Raw genomic sequence first — 17,585 nt, 5'->3', positions numbered from 1 at the left:
TGCTAGTGACGTTACCCGACGGTCTTCCTGATTCTGTGGGCGGAGTGGCTCTCCGTATTGGATTCGGTTTTCTTGGTGGGAGTCATGGCCACTCGTCGAGCTCTGCACTTCGTTTTCAAAGTGGGGAACCGCTTCCAGACGGTGCATTTCTTTCGAGATGTCCTGGGGATGAAGGTGCAGACCGGGACCGAGCGGGACTGGCGCGAGACCCCGCTGCGCGGCCGGGCCGCACCTGGGGAGGGAGGACACCATGGGCGTGCGGCCACCTCAGCCGCCAGGCCCTAGACTCCGCGTCGCCACGCTGGCGTTTTCAGCTTTTGCGAGTCCCTCTCTTTCGGGTTGGGAACCTTTGAAAGGGGTCTGACCCACCAGATGTGTTGTCTCCGCACGTTCACCTTAACACTCCTGGCTTGGAGAGCCTGCCAAGTGAAGGAGCGTTGATAGGCAAAACGTTATTTTAAAAAAGCCTCTTTCAGCTCACGACAGAGTGGTCCCCTGGTTTGAAACGTTTGGGTGTGATCAGCAAATTTCGGCTTCCATCAGGGCTGCGGATTTAAAGTGTAGGCTCTGGGAGGGGAGTCCACGGCCTTACGCTTGCTAAACAATCACTCCACTATCGCATTACACGAACAAGACTGCTAGGGCAAGTTTGAACAGTCTTCCTTCGTGGGCACTTAGGCTCTCTGTGTAAATATGTGACTCTCCTCTAAACAGCCCATATTTAAGAATCAAGTTGCCGTCCTAGCACACGGAAACAGTCTGAGACGCTGTGATTCTAAGGAAGTCACTTAGCTTAAACTGTAGCGGAGGTTTATTGAGGAGCTCTTGATAAGCCAGAGAGGTAGGGAACACACCAGCGCAGATTTTTTCCCCCACAGACTTGTAGCAGTCCAAATCCACTTTAGTGTAGAGATAGTACAGAAGGTAAGGACTGTAAAGGGAGTTGCGCAAATCAGTCCACACAAATTAATCATAGAAATATCTGCTGTATAGGGGCTGGAAAGGTGGCTCAAACTTTAAGACTGGTTGCTCTTCTTCCAGAGGGTGTAAGATGGGTGTTGGGTGGCTCAAAACCATCTGTAAATCCAACTCCAGGGGAATCTGACCTGTGGCAGGCAGGCAGGCATGGACGCATGTGCGCGCACACACACCTACACCTGCTGTTTAAAGGTACCATGTTAAGGTTAGGTAGCAGGCACAAATGACTCTGGTATTTGTTCCCATTTAGAAATTAGATTTATACTTAACAGAGTTTAGTAATACTAGGTGTCCTTCTATTTCTTCATTGATCAAAAAGTTGTGAAGATTAAACATGTTACCATATAGGTGGTAACTGACTCACAGGTAGTTTGTGTTCTGTAAAGTCATAGCTACTTTATGTTAAAAATACAAAAGGAGAGATTTTTCCAACCTGGGTTCTCAGGAAATAATTCATGAGAACCTTGCATAAATTGACCCTGAAAAGGAGCACTTCCACATACCAGAATTAGAGGGGAAAGTTATCCAAGGAGGCCTGAATAGGTGGGAAACTACACTGATTTATGTGCATTTGGCTAGATAAAGAGATTGGGATGTGAGAAGTTACTGGTTGGGATCGTTTCTGGTATTGTCTTGAATGCTATGCATGCAAAGCAATTTGAGTTTTATGCTAAAGTAAAGGGGGGCTTGTGATACCATCAGACCTATTGCTTTAGGAGTGTATTTTTATGATGGTATTAAGGAAAGAAATCAATCAGTTTTGTGTCTGCGTTTGTTTTTCTTTTTTTTTAATGTGGGGGCAGGGCTGGTAAGTAGCTCAGGTTGGTCTTGCACTTGATATGATTCTGCCTCAGTGCCGCCCGAGTGCCAGCATGCCCAGCTAATAAAGCTGATTTTTGTCATCTTTGAGGGAAGTAATGGAGCTTTGGCGGAGCAGTAGGAATGAAAAATGAAAACAGCTGAGTGTGGTGGCCCATTCCTGCAATCCCAGCAGTTGTGAGGCTCAAGGGCAGCCTACACCACAGCAAGCCAGACCGTTTCATAAGGAGACTGTGTCAGGAAAAAGGAGGTAGAAGCAGAGACTAAGACAGTGAGAGCCTTCTGTATTCTAGGTCCTGTCTTAGGTGTCTAAACAGGTTATCCGTTTTCACCAACAAAGTTGTCACACTCAGTTTGGAATTGAGAGCCTGAAACAGCTTGCTCAGCATCACACACTGCAGTCAGACTTCTCTAGTGCTAAGCACACCTCTCTACCACAGGTGGCTTCCTACTCTAAAGAGATTTCATACCTGTTTGGGAGTGCAACTCTTTGGGGGGGAGGGGGAGGGGAGAACAAGATCTCTCTATGTATCTATCCTGGAATTCACTTTGTAGACCAAGCTGACCTTGAACTCACAGAAATCTATCTGCCTCTGTCTCCTAAGTGCTGGTATTAAAGGTGTATGCTACCAGACCTATCTTAAGATGTTCTTACCTCTGCTACGCCTAACCTAGACGTTCTGCTTGTCTTTCTTAGTAAAGCTGACAAAGAACAATGTTTATGTCCTTTTAGTTTATCTAAATGCACTCTGTACAATAGTACACCTGAAGTCCCAGCATGTGGATGGCTGAGCCAGGAGCCGTAGTTTGAGACCAACTGAGTTACACAGTGAGACTCAGTCTTTTAAAGTCAAGGGCCAAGAGCGTTGCTCAGCAGCAGAGCTCTTGTCTAACAGAAATCCTTAGGTTCCCCAGTACTCCAAAAAGTAAAACTTTATAATTTATTCTATTCTCTTTACTAGGTTCTACGTCATGAGGAGTTTGAAGAAGGCTGCAAAGCTGCGTGTAATGGGTATGACGCCTTGTATCTTAAAAGCTTAGGTTCTGAGTAGCTCCGAACAGAGCACACTCTCTCAAAGCTGAGTGTAAGACATGGAATAAACCTTTGTAAAGAACAAATGAAAATAACCGAAAGAAGGCAAGAACCAAGAGAAGCTACTTGAGTAGCAGTGGGGAGCCAGCCTTTGTCTGTCCACACTGACATGCAGTACTGCAGACACAGACAGCGGTTCTCCAGGACCCGATCCTAGCCAGGGATCTAGGTCAGTTCTTTGTGTGGAGGTATGTGAAACTAGTCACAAACTCTCCTGACCTCAGGGATACACTGCTTACATTTACTGCCTTGTAAAGGATTCAGATCAGGAAGAGCCAGATAGAAGGGCAGTGTGCAGACCGGTATGGAAGAGAGGAGGGGTGGTGATTCCAGTCACTGGTGATCCTAGACCTCCATGGCTGTAACAACCCACAACCTCTTCAGATCTTGTTGAATAGTTTTTACACAAATGTATAGAGTTTACCCTCCCCCTCTCAAAGGTAAATGTAGCTGAACATTCTGGTCTCTTAGTCTTTTTGGCAACCAAGCAAATGTTCAAGTTACTTATCCTTACCTTCAGTCAACTTGTTATCATCAGCCCAGGTATTCTAAAAAAGCTCAAGAACACAAGGTCCACTTATCAGGAAATCCCAAGGTTTAAGGAGCTCTATGCCAGGAATCCTAACAAAGATCAAATACTTTTTCATATTTCAGTACAAGCACAAATACAAGCTTTCCTGCAGTAGGGAAAGCAATTTTACTAATAGTCATACTAAGCTTAGTATCCATGGCAAGTTGGGAACTTCCAAGGCCCCTGGGATTTGTATACTTACTGACTGATAGCAAACTATTTTGAGGTTAGACTAGAGAACTGTCTTTAGGATTTCTTCTCCTACATTGTTTTTAAAAAGTAACTAAGTAAGTGCCAAATGGTTGGTGTGTGGTCCGTGAGGTGGGGTGCTTGAGCTCTGTCCACAACTGCTGTCAGTACCTTCAGAGGTCATCTCATCCTTATTTAGAATTTATGGGACCAAAAGGGACTGGCCACTGTGTCCTAAAGGAAGGAGCAGATTTTCCTGTGCTCACTGGGTTCACTTGCTCTTGTTTTCCAGGCCGTATGATGGGAAATGGAGTAAAACAATGGTGGGATTTGGGCCTGAGGATGATCATTTTGTTGCAGAACTAACATACAATTATGGCATCGGAGACTACAAGCTTGGCAATGACTTCATGGTAAATATCACTGTCCCCGTGTGTGTATCTGGGTGGGGCAGAGACAGTTATGATAGTCCAGGTTAGAAACAAAGTTGGCTTTTAAAAAACAGAAGATTGTATGTGTGTGACTATTCTGCCTATATGTGTGTGCACCATGTGTATGCAGTATCTGAAGAGGTCAGGAGAGGGTGTCAGACGCCCTTGAACTGGAGTTAGAGATGGTTGTGAGCTGCCCATGTGGGTCCTCCCCAAGAATATCTAGCACTTCTAACTACTGAGACATTTCTCCAGTCCTCGATGGCTTTTTTAAATTTGAAGTTGAAAACAGTGAGGAGGTGATAGTGGAGCAAGAGTTCAGAGGAGGGAGGGGGGTTCGTGCGGTGAGTGGACGGAGGAGTCCAGGAGGAGGGAAGAGCCCGTGCACAGCCCCAAACCCTGCTTGAGAGTCATAAGGAATAGCTGACTAGAGAGGAGAGGGGTAAACGGTGGCATGATAGCTGGGTATGGTGGCACATGACCTTATCCCAGCATTTAGAAGGCTGAGGCTGTCTTGAAAGCTGAAGAGATTTTCTTTGTTATTAAATGGATTAAATATTACAGATATTTTCATTTCCTTGCTGTGATTTATAAATGTCTGCATCTGGTGGAGAATTTGGAGAAAATACTTAAAACTCTTTTTTGAATCAGTATAAGAAAATGCCAATTAAATCTTAGGCTCTGGGGTTCTTTACCTTGTCCTGCAAAGCTCTGTTGTAATGATATGTGTGGACGTTATTTGTCACAGGGAATCACGCTTGCTTCCAGCCAGGCTGTCAGCAATGCCAGGAAGCTGGAGTGGCCACTCAGTAAAGTTGCAGAAGGGGTTTTTGAGACTGAGGCCCCGGGAGGATATAAGTTCTACTTACAGGACAGAAGTCCATCTCAATCAGGTAATCCCATTGGGCCAGGCAGAGCCTGTTTAAAGGCACATTTGATGAAGATGGGATGGTGAGGGTGCTGGGGTGGAATTCTTTCTGTAATGTAGTTTTTCTATATTGATAGGTATACTTTCCCCCAAACCAGCGTTCTTACTGTATTCTAGGAAGTTAGTCCCTTATATATACATTAGGTATATGTTGTATCTTAATACCTAGCCACAGAGATACTGGTTCTGTTCTACAGATAATCCATCTTTTTAGAATTTTTCCCCCCCAGTGGCAAATAACAACAAACCCAGTGTTAATAGTTTAAACACTAAGAGTAAGCTTCAGATTCAAAGAGCAGGTAGGAAGGCTGAGGTCATCTCAGCCATATGGAGACCCAGGTTTTCCCTTTGTATTCCTTCTCATGCTGTTAGAGCTGGTTCCCACACAGTGGGGCTCCACATTCCCATAATCACTTTAGGAAGAAACCTGCAGACTTTTGAAAGAGAAGAACAAACCTCTAGTCAGGTTTAATACACTCTGTCTGTTTAATACAGGTTGAGTATCCTATTCCAGAATTCAAAAACAGTAGAGTAAATTTTGTTTTGTTTTGTTTAAGACTATGTCCTAGAGCTGGGTGTCATGACATGGGCCTTTACTCCCAGTACTCGGAAGGCAGAGACAGGCAGATCTCTCAGTTCTGAGACAGCCAGGTCTACACAGAGAAACCCTGTCTCCGAAACAAACAGAAAAACAAAAACAAACCAACCTGCGTTAACACGTAGTATAGGCTAACCAAGAACTCAATGATTGTACTGCCTTGACCTTCAGAGTGCTGTAATTTCAGGCTTGTAACTGTACTCTGTAAGCTTGAGACTCTGGTGTTTGGATTTTCAGATTAGGGATCCTCAGCCAGTAAAGTCCATGCAAGTTTTACAAAACAAGCTACTTCTGGTCTTAAGCATTTCAAGTAAGAGGTACTCAGTCTGGACTTAAAATAACTGGCAAGTTCCACATTCCTAAGATGCTTTGTGCTTTGCCATGCTAAGACCTCTGAGACATTCATTTCCTGCTGTTCTGATTTAGTCTATACATGTGACCATCCTGCAGGCCTTCTGGCTCTGGGGAGTGTCTGTGTTATTTGCTAAATTCTAGGGAGTAATACCAAGGTCTCTTCTTCATTAAGCTCAGGTTCTTGGTGAACTTGAATCTGATGATTTTGCAATCAGTGGAGAACAGTAAACTTGAGTTTCCCAGGAGGAGGTCCTCTAAGAAGCACCATGGTTAGTCTTGGCATTGCTATCCTGCAGATTGGACAGGGGTGATGGAAACTGAGGGGGAAACCCTGCATTTGTCATTGTCAGATGAGTCAGAGGTAGTTATACAACAGCTCTTTACAAAGTTACCTTGGCCACATCCAATGGCATAGACCTGTAATCCCAGCTAGTAGGAGGGTTTATAGGCTAAGGCAAGAAGACCTGTTTGGACTAAAGAGCAAGGCCCATCTGGCCAACCTCTTTAAGAGCCAGTCTCAAAATTAAAAGTGAACAATAAAGGTTCAGTGACAGAATGCTTGCCTAGCATATGTGAGGTCCTAGGTAAAGTTTCTATATTGCAGTAAATAAAACAGAAGGGAAGAAAGAAAAGGAAAAGTGCTTCACAGGCCTGGAGCTACCACATAGTGATAGAGTACTTGTCTAATGTGCAAGGGCCCAGGTTCAGCCTCTGGCACTGGCTGGAGTGGGGGCTGGTGTGAGATCTGTCTGCCTCTGATTCCCAAGCATGCGCCACTACCACCACCTGGCTTTTTTTTTTTTTTTTTTTTTTTTTTACATATTGCATATACAAAAGGAAGAGGAAGCAGGGGAGGAGAAGGATAATGAGGGGAGAAAAGTAGTACCATCTAGAGATAACTACTATGAGCCTTCCAGAGTCTGCACTCGAGATATTTTATAGAAAACAGTACATACATGTATATAACTGTACCCTGCATAAGCCATTGCAGGAATTCCATGGCAGCGTTTCTCTGCAGAAGATAAGCAGTCTCTGTTAGTGGGTGTTTTTGTTGTTCCTAGTGTTTCATTGTTCTGGGCAACACTGGGAAAGGCCTTTGTGATAAAAAGCCCTTCAGATAGGCACAGCTGCTTTCTGAACTGCAGAGAATGGACTTGCTTTTTCAGTACATTTTTAAAACTTTTGGTACATTCTGTCAAATCTGTGCCCACAAACTTTCTTTCACTTTGTCATTTTAATTTCTTTCCCTGCAATAAAGCAGCACTGATAATTTGTCAAGACAATAAAAATTAAATAATGAAAAACAAATTACTTGTACTTATTTTCTTAGTTTATTCTGTAAATTTCATACTTCAACCCCTCAGAAATATATTCTGCTATTTAATTCAAACATGTAGCTTTTCCCACCAAATGATTACCTCGCTGTCATTTACTTGGCTCGTGTTTCATTTCATGTTGGTTTAAAATACTTTCCTTGGACTGGAGAGATGGCTCAGCAGTTAAGAGCACTGACTGCTCTTCCAGAAGCCCTGAGTTCAATTCCCAGCACCACATGGTGGCTCACAACCATCTGTAATGGGATCCAATGCCCTCTCCTGGTGGGAGAGAGAGCAGGAGAGCTATGGTGTACTCATAAATAAAATAAATAATAAATCTTTTTAAAAATGCTTTTCTTATAAAATAAATTCTTTGGGTAAGAAAAGAGTTGCTGGAACTGAGATAGAAGCCTGGTATGTTAGGCACACACTCCCCCTCCAGCCTTCTAAGCTAAATTCTTAATGAATGCTGGAGCTTGTTGGGCTTTTTATCCCATTCCACTGAAGTGACTTCACACATTGGTTTCTTACCTACAGATCCTGTATTAAAGGTGACTCTAGCAGTGTCTGATCTCCAGAAGTCCTTGAACTACTGGTCTAATCTCTTGGGAATGAAGATTTATGAGCAAGATGAGAAAAAGCAACGGGCTTTGCTGGGCTATGCTGATAACCAGGTGAGTGACTTGCAGAGGAACAGCTTGTCAGCTCCTTTGTGTTTGGTTCATAAATCAGGTTAACATGAAAGTGGCCCCATGGCTTCTTCACAGTGATTGAGTTTCTAGATGAACAGAAGGAAGTAAACCCACTAATAACCATACTCCTTAGATACTTCCTTGGTTACTGTTGAGGGTTAGCTGACCTGTAAGCGTTGGAGTTTCTCCTGTCTCCTGCCACACTGTAGGAACGGTACCACATCCAGCTTTTTGTGGGTGCTAGGGATCTGTACTAAGGTCTCCACACTTGTGTGGCAAGCACCTTACCAAACCCTGTAGAGTTTTAGACTACACAATATATAACCCATCAGAAAGCATCAGCCCGCTCTCCTCTTTCTCTTCAGTGTAAGCTGGAGCTACAGGGCATCCAGGGTGCAGTTGATCATGCAGCAGCCTTTGGAAGAATTGCCTTTTCTTGTCCTCAGAAAGAGGTACTATTTGATTACCTGTTTGTTTTTATTTCATTATTTTTAATTATGTGTATGTATGTGTGTCTATGTGCCAGTACAGGTTCTGTGGGGACAGTCAGATCACTCAGAATTGAACTTATGGGGAGTTGTGAGCCCCTGAAGTGGGTGCAAGGAACCAAACTTGATAGAACCATCTCTCTAGCTCTTTTCTTGTACAATTTATTTTCTTCGTGTGTGTGTGTGTGTGTGTGTGTGTGTGTGTGTGTGTGTGTGTGTGTGTGTATTGTGTGCATAAACATGAATACAGGGGTCCACACTGAACTTCTTCTGGAACTGGAGTTACCAGCATTTATAAACTCCCTAGCATGGTTGCTGGGAATTGAACTAGTGCCCTCTTTGAGAGTGGTACTTGCGCTAATCTTTTCAACCTGAACAAGCTCGTTAAATGAAAACACAACTCAGTAATTATGAATACAAGCTACACACCTAGATTGGGCAGATTTACCACTACACTACCCTATTCCCCAGCTATAAGACCCCTTATAACTTGTTTCTCCATGCCACATGTTCCACCTCCATCTCCTTCTCCTTCCCCGGCCCTCCTCTCAGACCCCATTTCTCCACCTCCCTTTTTCCTGCCCAATCACCGGCTCTCACTTTTATTTAACAAATAAAAATGGGGCGGTTCAGATGAAGTCACCTCATGAGTATGTAATTAGGCTGCCCTTCTTGAGGAAGTGGAATTAACACTGTACTCACTCTTGTTTGCTGAGCCCTCTCCTCAGCCCATGATCCTTGAAGTTCTGTCACTATCTGGTTTCAACCCAGCTAAGAATTTTTCAACTTCCTGTGAGTTCATTCTGCTTCTGGCTTTATTTCATGCTTAACCATTCTTTTAAGAACCACTGAAATGATAAAATCCATCCAGTGATGCTTTGGTCAAATGAGGACTGTGCCAGAAAAGTACTTTGCTCACTTGCCCTTTTGTATTTTTCAAGTTGCCAGATTTAGAAAACTTAATGAAAAGGGAGAACCAATCCATCCTGACTCCGCTGGTGAGTCTGGACACCCCAGGGAAAGCAACAGTGCAAGTGGTCATCCTGGCCGACCCTGTAAGTATTGCTTAGTGAGGGGACAGGCTATCCCATCCCAGGGCTTTCTTCAATGATTTTTTTTTCACATTGCTTCTCTTTTTTGATGTAGGACGGACATGAAATTTGCTTTGTTGGGGATGAAGCTTTCCGAGAGCTCTCTCAGATGGATCCAAAAGGAAGCAACTTGTTGGATGATGTGAGTCTTATTTCTACATCAATGTCATTATAGGCCAAAGCAGGATGATATAAAGGACATATAGGACCCAGGTGCTGTCAAACATGTCCTTTCCTTGTTGTGGTGACTTTTATTCAGAAAAAATGCCTTCAATGTCACCTACCTTACTCCTTATGGACCCCTTAGCATCTCCATCTTCCTACAGCCCCAGGCTAACCAGCCATTCTTCAGGTTAGTGGATGAAAGGACCTGGGTTCCATCTCCTCTTGTTTCACTGGCTGCTGGGTTGTCTGGTTCCCACTTGACACCATCCTCTTTCTTCCTACTTGTTCTCATTACTATACCAAGAGATCCAGAAGCTCTGTTTAGCTCTCATCTTGGGAGATGGGGGAGGGGATAGCTGTGAATTCAAGGCCAGCTGGTCTACATAGCAAGTTGTAAGCCATCCAGGCTACATATGAGATCTTGACTCATAAAAACAGAAAACAGTGTCTACAGACATGGCTTACTGATTAAGAGAGCTTACTGCTCTTACAGAGGACACAGGCTTAGTTCCCAGCACCCATGAGAGGGTTGAGAACTGCTTATGACTCCAGTTTCAAGGAATCTGACACCCTCTTCTGATCAAAGTGCTCCTCCATGCACTTGAGCATACGTACACTCAGGCACACAAAACACCAAAACCAACCCCTTCCGATGCCATATTCTATCTCCAGATATTTGTGTATTTGTTTCTTTGAGTTTGAGTTACAAGTCTGTGTCTCCAAACTGACTACAAATTAGTGATCCTCCTGCCTCATCCTCCCAAGTGTTAGGATTGTATCACTAGGTTTCTTTAATTACATTTCCGCTTTAAAGATCTCTTTGCACATAGTTTCTATTGCTTGTCTGAAATGCATACTTTATCTCCGCACTAGGTCTTGGCAGCAAATAGCGTTTATGTTGACGTTATTGGTGGTGATCTCGTCTTGCCAAATGCAGCAGCTTCTGTTCTCGCCACACTTGACTTTCATCAGGAAAACAGTAGACCGTTGTTGGACTCTAGTTCCTAACTTAGAGCAGCATGAAGTAGACATTCTCTGAATGCTTTGCTGACAGGGATTCTGTTGTCCCTGTTGACCTCGAGTTCCTGGGCTCGAACGGCTTTCCTGCTTCAGCCTTCCATATGGGATGGCAGTTGTGACCACTGGCCTCCCTCACTTCTGAATACCTAATTAAGTAACTAAAGGAATCAGTTTATCCCAGTTCTGTACTTTTTTGATCTGTGTAACTGGCATTTAAGCAATTTGTTAAAATTCTCTGAACTTTTAAAAGTTTTTTTTTAGAACTTTATCTAAAAAGGTAAGAAAATAAAAAATATTGGGGTTGTGGTTTGCTTTATGGAAGATAACTAACTGTAGATAGTCATATTACTGCAAATTAAAGGAAATATGTAGAAGATAACTTTTTAAAGCTTTACCTTGCAGGAAGAAAGACTGTCGAGTGAGCTCTCAGCAAATATGCTGCTCTTTCTTCGTTACTAGATTAACTCTTAGTTCAAAACCTTTACTTTACTTAATAATGGCTCAAAAGGGCAAACGGCAGTTTGGTTATGACAAAGAATAGCTGTGGGCTGGCAAGGTGGCTCTGTGGGAAATGGTTCTCGCTGCCAAGCTGACAAATCTGAGTTCAGTCCCTGGGACCCACATAATGAGAGAATTGGCTCCTGGAAACCATCCTCTCATCTACCCCTGCACAGTGGCATATGTGCCCCAACACATACTGCACTCAATAAATAAATAAGTAATGAACCAAAGGGTAGCCACATAAGTACATCTCTTAGGAAAGTTCTGGTTTAATAAACCAAAGAAACTGGAGTTTCTTTACTCTGGACAGCTGTTTTTATTTTCATGTAAATGCTAGATTGTTAAGATCTAACATAAGAACTAATCTAAAAGAGAAATATGTCCTGGTTTACTGTTGCTCCTCAGAACTCAGAAAAGTTATAGTTCATGGGGACTCCTTCCTTAGGAAGAGCAGCAGGGGTGGGGAGGGCACAGTAGACAAGCACCTGCCCACAGGCTCCTGGCCCACTTCTGACCAGGATCCCTCAAAGTTTGGAAGGTGTCAGATTACAGGATGGTTCTAGCAGGCCTCTGGAGTACTGGGAGCTCTTATTGGGAGCATGGGAGGTTGCTGGGCCTGCACAAAGGTGAGCTTGCTTACATTCTCACTGGCATACCCATTGCTTCCTTGAGTCTGGTAGCTGTTCTAAAAATGAAGAATAGCTTCTTGTTTTGGGTTTTATCCCCAATGACTAATGGTGATGAGTACCTTTGTATAAACTTATTGGCAATTAGCTTTTTATAAATTAAATATTCAAGTATTATCCATTTTTTCCATAGTAGTTTTGATTTTTTTGATATTTCATGAATTAAAGTTTCAAATATACTCCAAACAAGAGAGTCCACCTGTGCTCCGCATGCTGTGCCATCGCTTTCAGTGTCCCTCCCTCCCCATCACTCTGTTTCTGCTTCCCTTCTTTCTTTTTGCTCAGGGATTCTTAGGCAAATCTCAGGCATCATAACATTTACCCTAAAGTACTCAAGTATGTTTATATTTAAGGCAATTTAAAGGAAGGATTAAACAATTTCCTTATGTACCGTACACTTTAAGAAGAACAAGACTGTGTGTGTGTGTGTGTGTGTGTGTGTGTGTGTGTGTGTATAACTTCATGTATGTATAATTTTATGTTTGTGTGCATATATCTGGTGTATGTGTGTGCGCGTATCTGAAGCTGGAATATGATCCTACCCTCAATTAAGAAAGGTGTGGATGACCTGCTCATATGCACAGTGGCTTCAGATACCAAGTTCAACAAGTGGCTCTGAGGTTCCAGAGATTCTTCTTTCTCTGTCCCCATCTTGTCACAGCTGGGATTAAAGATACCTGCTACTGCTCCGAGCTTTTGCATGGGTCCTGATGATTTGAACTTCTGTCCTCATACTTACAAAGAGAGTGCACTTTAATCACTGAACCATCTCCCCACACCCTTCTCAAAATTTTTCTTTGTTTTGTTATGTTATATATTGTTTTTTGAGGCCGTGTTTCTCTTTGGAACTCTGGGTGGTCTGGAACTCTATATATCAAAACAAGCCTGGCTTTGAACTCATAGAGCCTTTGCTTCCCAAGTGCGAGGTTGTGTCTATCCCCATGGCTCTTTTTGTGAATGAATCTTGTGTAGCCAGGGCTAGTCTTGAACTTGCTATGTAGTTGAAGAGGACCTTGAATTCCTTTGATGTTCCTGGAAAGTTCAGGGTTGGGGGCAGGTATTCCTGGTAGAAACTGATGGATGCTGGGAAAACCTGGAGGCCAGGTTTGCTTTGATATGTAAAATATGCACCTTAGTCCTTTGTTCTTGGATCTGAAACCAAACTACTTTTAAACTATTTCTGTGGGGGGTTTTTTGTTTGTTTGTTTGTTTTTGTTTTTGTTTTTTTTTAAACCAAAATTCCAGACTTCTCACTATACTCCTGCTATCAGGCATTTTATAAATGGGTGACAGACACTGGGATGGAGGTCTTTCAGGATGCTATAATTAATTCTTTTCCTTTCTCTATATCCTGGTCCTTTTTGTGGGCAACGATTTCTTGCAGTTCTAACACTTGGGAGGCAGACTGGAGGATCTGTGAGTTTGAAGCCAGTCTGGTTTACATAGTGAGTTCCTAGACAGCTAAGGCTACATAGAGAGATCCCTCCTCAAAAACAAATAAATAAAAGAAAAAAAGGAAGGAAGGAAGGGAGGAAGGAAGACCGACAGACAATGTTATCTCATACTGTCTGGGCTGTTCCAGACTGACTCCTCTGAGTTGTTCTTTGATTTGCATTGAACCCACCTTTTACTTTACAATTGTTCTATTCTTACTGCATGTGCAAGCCATGGAATGTCGGTAGAGGTCAGAGACAACTTGTGGGAGTCAGTTTTCTCCCTCTACCATGTGAGTAATGGGTATCAAACTCAGGTTGCCTGTTTGACCACAAGAATCTTTACCTGCTGAGTTGTCTTGCCAAGCCTATGATAGTTTTAGATTTATAGACACATTTACAGACACTTTAACATGTTTTTTTTTAATTTATTTTGATTTTCTCTTAAATTCTGTTAGCCATTATTCACCAAGAGCTGAATTCTACTTTGGAGATATCTCTGTTCTCTTGACACCACTTTTGAAATCTAGTGAGTTTTAAAACTAATCTCCTAGCTCTATTGACTCCTGACTCCCAGATACATTCTTCACTTACTAAACTTGCTGTATATCTGCAGGCCCTTATCTACTCTCTGGCCTGTTATCTATTCCCACTACACTGCTTATAGTAACAAAAACACAACTTCTTATCTCTACCCAAAGTGTTTTTGTTTTTCTTTCTTTCTCCTTAAGCTTGTCCTTCAAAACAAAGAGATTTCCCGGGGTCCTCCATACCAGAGTTATTGTTCTTTTCACCATTCTTTATGATTGCTAAGAAAGAAAGGTCTCTTTCAGTTCTTAGGAGCTGTTTCTTAATATTGCTTTAAGGTTTAAGTTCTTTATATTTTCAAATCAGGTAGCCTCCAAAATTATTACTTATTTAGGCAAAGATTTCGGTATACAAGACTGTTCTATAACTGACAAATTTCCTATTTTCCCCGTTGAATGCTGGTATTGCATGTGTCCACCACCAGGCCAGCTAGGTCTAAGATGTCATATAATTGATACATACCCATGTCCTGTCCCATTTCTGAATCCCACTGCCCAGGACTTCCACCTTCACTATTGCCAAATCAAATTATTATATTTTTTCTGTGATGTTTTCTAATGTAAACATTATCTTGTGATTTTTCTCCTAGTGTAGATGTTTTATTAACATTATTAACTCCAAATATTTGGTTGTTTCTTACCTTTTAGTTTGGTAAAACTTTATGTTTTTTTTTTTTTTTTTTTGTTTTGTTTTGTTTTGTTTGGTTTGGTTGGTTGTTTGGTTGGGTTTTTTGGTTTTTAAAAACAGGGTTTTTTTTGTGTAGCCTTGGCTGTTCTGGAACTCACTCTGTAGATCAGGGTAGCCCCGAACTCCCAGAATGCCTCTTGAGTGCTGGAATTAAAGACATGTGCAGCTTTTTGTGGGTCTGTTACACTAAATACCTCAAAATGAACATGCTGTCTTACAAAGTTACTTCAGCTGTTCAGTATAATCCCCAAAGCCCAGACTGTCACTCCTGTCATACTAGACTGTCATGTCACACTGTATGTCATACATACCAGTATGTATGTACCTAATGCATGATAAAAAATGCAGTTTAAAACAAAGATTTATTTTCATTTCTGTTTCTTTGTGTGGTATTACTATACAGCATGCATGTAGATGCCTTATGGTGCTGGAGATGGTGGTGTCCTAACTTGGTCCCTCAGCAAGAGCAGTACATGTGCTTAACTGCTGAGCCACCTCTCCAGCCCCCAAACATCACTTTTTAAAAAAGGTGTTACTTTGTCTTCTTGTTGGCTGAATAAAAGTTTTTTTGTTACCAAATAGCTAAATGATTTATAGAGGCAAATGTTTTGGTTTTTCAAGATTTGGTTTTTCTGTGTATCTCTGACTGTCCTGGAACTTGCTCTGTAATCAGGCTGGCCTCAAACTCAGAGATCTCTCTACTTCTGCCTTCTGAGTGCTAGGAATAAAGTGTTTGCCTGGCTGTTTCAAATACTATTTTTGGTGTTGGTGCTGGGGTGTGAACTGAAGGTAAGTACTCCACCACTGAGCTACATTCATTTTGTTTGGCCTCAGACTAAGCTCCTAAGCACTGAAGGTTCTCCCAAGGACTCAGTGGTTACATAGTCTCCCGTCTTTCATCAACAGCCAGGCTCTCTTGCCAGCTTTATGTGCAAATCACCAAGTGCAATCATCAGCTCTCCTGTTAGTGAACAGCATTCTCTACCCAGATGAACTGCTTTTGTGTTAATGTCATGGTGGAGAATGCAGACTTGGAGTAACATCTGTCCATCTGTTCCCATAGGCGATGGCAGCAGACAAAAGTGACGAGTGGTTTGCTTCGAGAAATAAACCAAAGGCTTTGGGCTAATGGACGACACATGAACAGCTCTTTCAACTCCAGTCTAGTCTGTTATCAGTGTTTGGACAAATGCTCCCACCCCTTGGTTATGTCCTGCATAGGAGGTCTGTGTGGTAGTTTCACTCTTCAAAGTTCTGTTTTGTTTTTAAAATGAAATATTTTTATCACTCTTGTTAGAGGCATATTACAACTGTGTGTAATTGTATTAAATTTGGTAACAAATTTATTGTCCAGACTGAAACAACTGTATGGAACATTATTCTTGAGGCTGGAGGAAAATTTGATTACCTGTTAATCATGTAGATAATATTGAAACAAGTACCAAACCAGCTAGGCATGGGGGCACACACCTTTAACCCCAGCACTTGGGATGCAAAGACAGGAGGATCTCTGTGTTGGAGGCCAGCTAAGACTATAGAGACCCTGTCTCAAACAACAAAACAAAAGCCAAATTTGCTGCTTAGAGTGCTCATTTCCAGAACCTGATGGTAAGATACTGTTCTAATAGCTTACCACAGAAGGTCTTGACATTTAAAGAAACCTTTTCCCCTTTGGCTTTCTGAGACAGTCTCACCTGATAGCTCTGGGTAACCTGTCACTTCACCATTAACTCAAGGTAGCTTTTAACTTTTTTTTTCCTTTTGAAACAGTCTTATTTGCCTGACCTGGAACTCCGTCAGCTAGTCTGGCTCAAACTCAGAGACCCACCTGCTTCTGCCTCATGCTGGGATCAGATGCACAGGCTCCCGTACTCAGTGGCTCTTCCTGCTTCAGCTTCCAATGCTAGGATTATAGATATGTACAATTATAGATATTCCAGGAATGGTGGCTTGCACATGAATGGCTCATGGGAAGTGGCACTATTGGAGGTTGTGGCCTTATTGGAGGAAGTGTGGCCTTGTTAGAAGAAGTGTGAGATCTCTTATATATGCTCAAGTCTGGACAGTGTGGCACGGATTCCTCTAGTTGCTTTTGGATTAAGATATAGAATTTTTTGGTTCCTTCAGCACCAGGTCTGTCTGCATAATGCCATGTTTCTGACCATGATGATCCAAAACTGTAAGATAGGCTCAATTAAATGTTTGCCATGTTAAGAGTTGCTGTGGTCATAGTGTCTCTTCACAGCAGTAGAAACCCCAACTTAGACTCCAGGCTTGATGTTGTTCTTTTTTCCTTCAAAGAATATTTTTTGACCATGTATGCACAGAATCAGCTCCTAGCTAGTACATCATCACTCCTCACCTAAATTCTGTAAAATCCCCTTGCTTTAGCCCGGATGTGTGACTTCATTGATCCCTACCTGTGAGATCAGTGAACCCACCCAAGAGCTGCCTCCTAATAAACCTGCCTTTATTGACCATATGGTGAATAGATAAACTGCTTTGACACACACACACACACACACACACACACACACACCAGCTTAATTTTTAATTTGCCTAATTTGCTCAATGGCTGGGCACTTCCAAACCTCCCCTCAGCTAGCACACATTCTCCTCCCGAATTCCAGAGTTAACACTCCCTAAATCACTGTTTTATCTTTGCTGCCCTGTTACCTTCTGGGCAGCTTCCCATGGGGTCACTCTCCCCTTATGCCAACATTACTGGATGATTTCTTTCCTGTAGCTCTTAAATCTGATCTTTCCACTTCCAAGTCATGGAGATTCTGCCTGTTCATCTTCCTCCATCCCTTGACCACACAATCTAAAAGTCCCGCCTCCATCTCCTTGTCCAGCCATTGGCTCTTTGGCAATCTTTATTACCAGTCAAAGCCAGCTGGAGGCAGGGACCCTCAGCATCTAGAAAAAGGCTTCTGGGAGATGAATTAAGACAAAGG

The 17,585-nt window shown here is 42.5% G+C and overlaps 1 protein-coding gene across 1 annotated transcript; it reads left to right on the top strand.

Annotated features, from left to right (window-relative positions):
• Positions 1 to 22: 22 nt before the first annotated feature.
• GLOD4 (glyoxalase domain containing 4) lies at positions 23 to 16,844 on the top strand. The gene is made up of 9 exons (XM_080924084.1): positions 23 to 174; positions 2,760 to 2,809; positions 3,943 to 4,063; positions 4,830 to 4,974; positions 7,815 to 7,951; positions 8,335 to 8,421; positions 9,399 to 9,512; positions 9,604 to 9,690; positions 15,692 to 16,844. The coding sequence occupies exons 1-9, from the start codon at positions 85 to 87 to the stop codon at positions 15,755 to 15,757; spliced, it is 897 nt and encodes a 298-aa protein (XP_080780210.1). The 5' UTR covers positions 23 to 84; the 3' UTR covers positions 15,758 to 16,844.
• Positions 16,845 to 17,585: the final 741 nt, after the last annotated feature.

This window comes from Micromys minutus (assembly GCF_963924665.1).
Source record: "Micromys minutus genome assembly, chromosome: 10".
Taxonomy (NCBI): Eukaryota; Metazoa; Chordata; class Mammalia; order Rodentia; family Muridae; genus Micromys; species Micromys minutus.
The sequence above is the reverse complement of the archived record's forward strand: the minus strand, read 5'-3'. Positions and strand labels throughout refer to the sequence as shown.

Coding starts and splice junctions, on each gene's coding strand:
- GLOD4 (XM_080924084.1), top strand. CDS start 85: ATGGCCACTCGTCGAGCTCTGCACTTCGTTTTCAAAGTGGGGAACCGC. Junction 4,064..4,829: donor AGCTTGGCAATGACTTCATG/GTAAATATCACT, acceptor TATTTGTCACAG/GGAATCACGCTTGCTTCCAG. Junction 8,422..9,398: donor TTTCTTGTCCTCAGAAAGAG/GTACTATTTGAT, acceptor GTATTTTTCAAG/TTGCCAGATTTAGAAAACTT.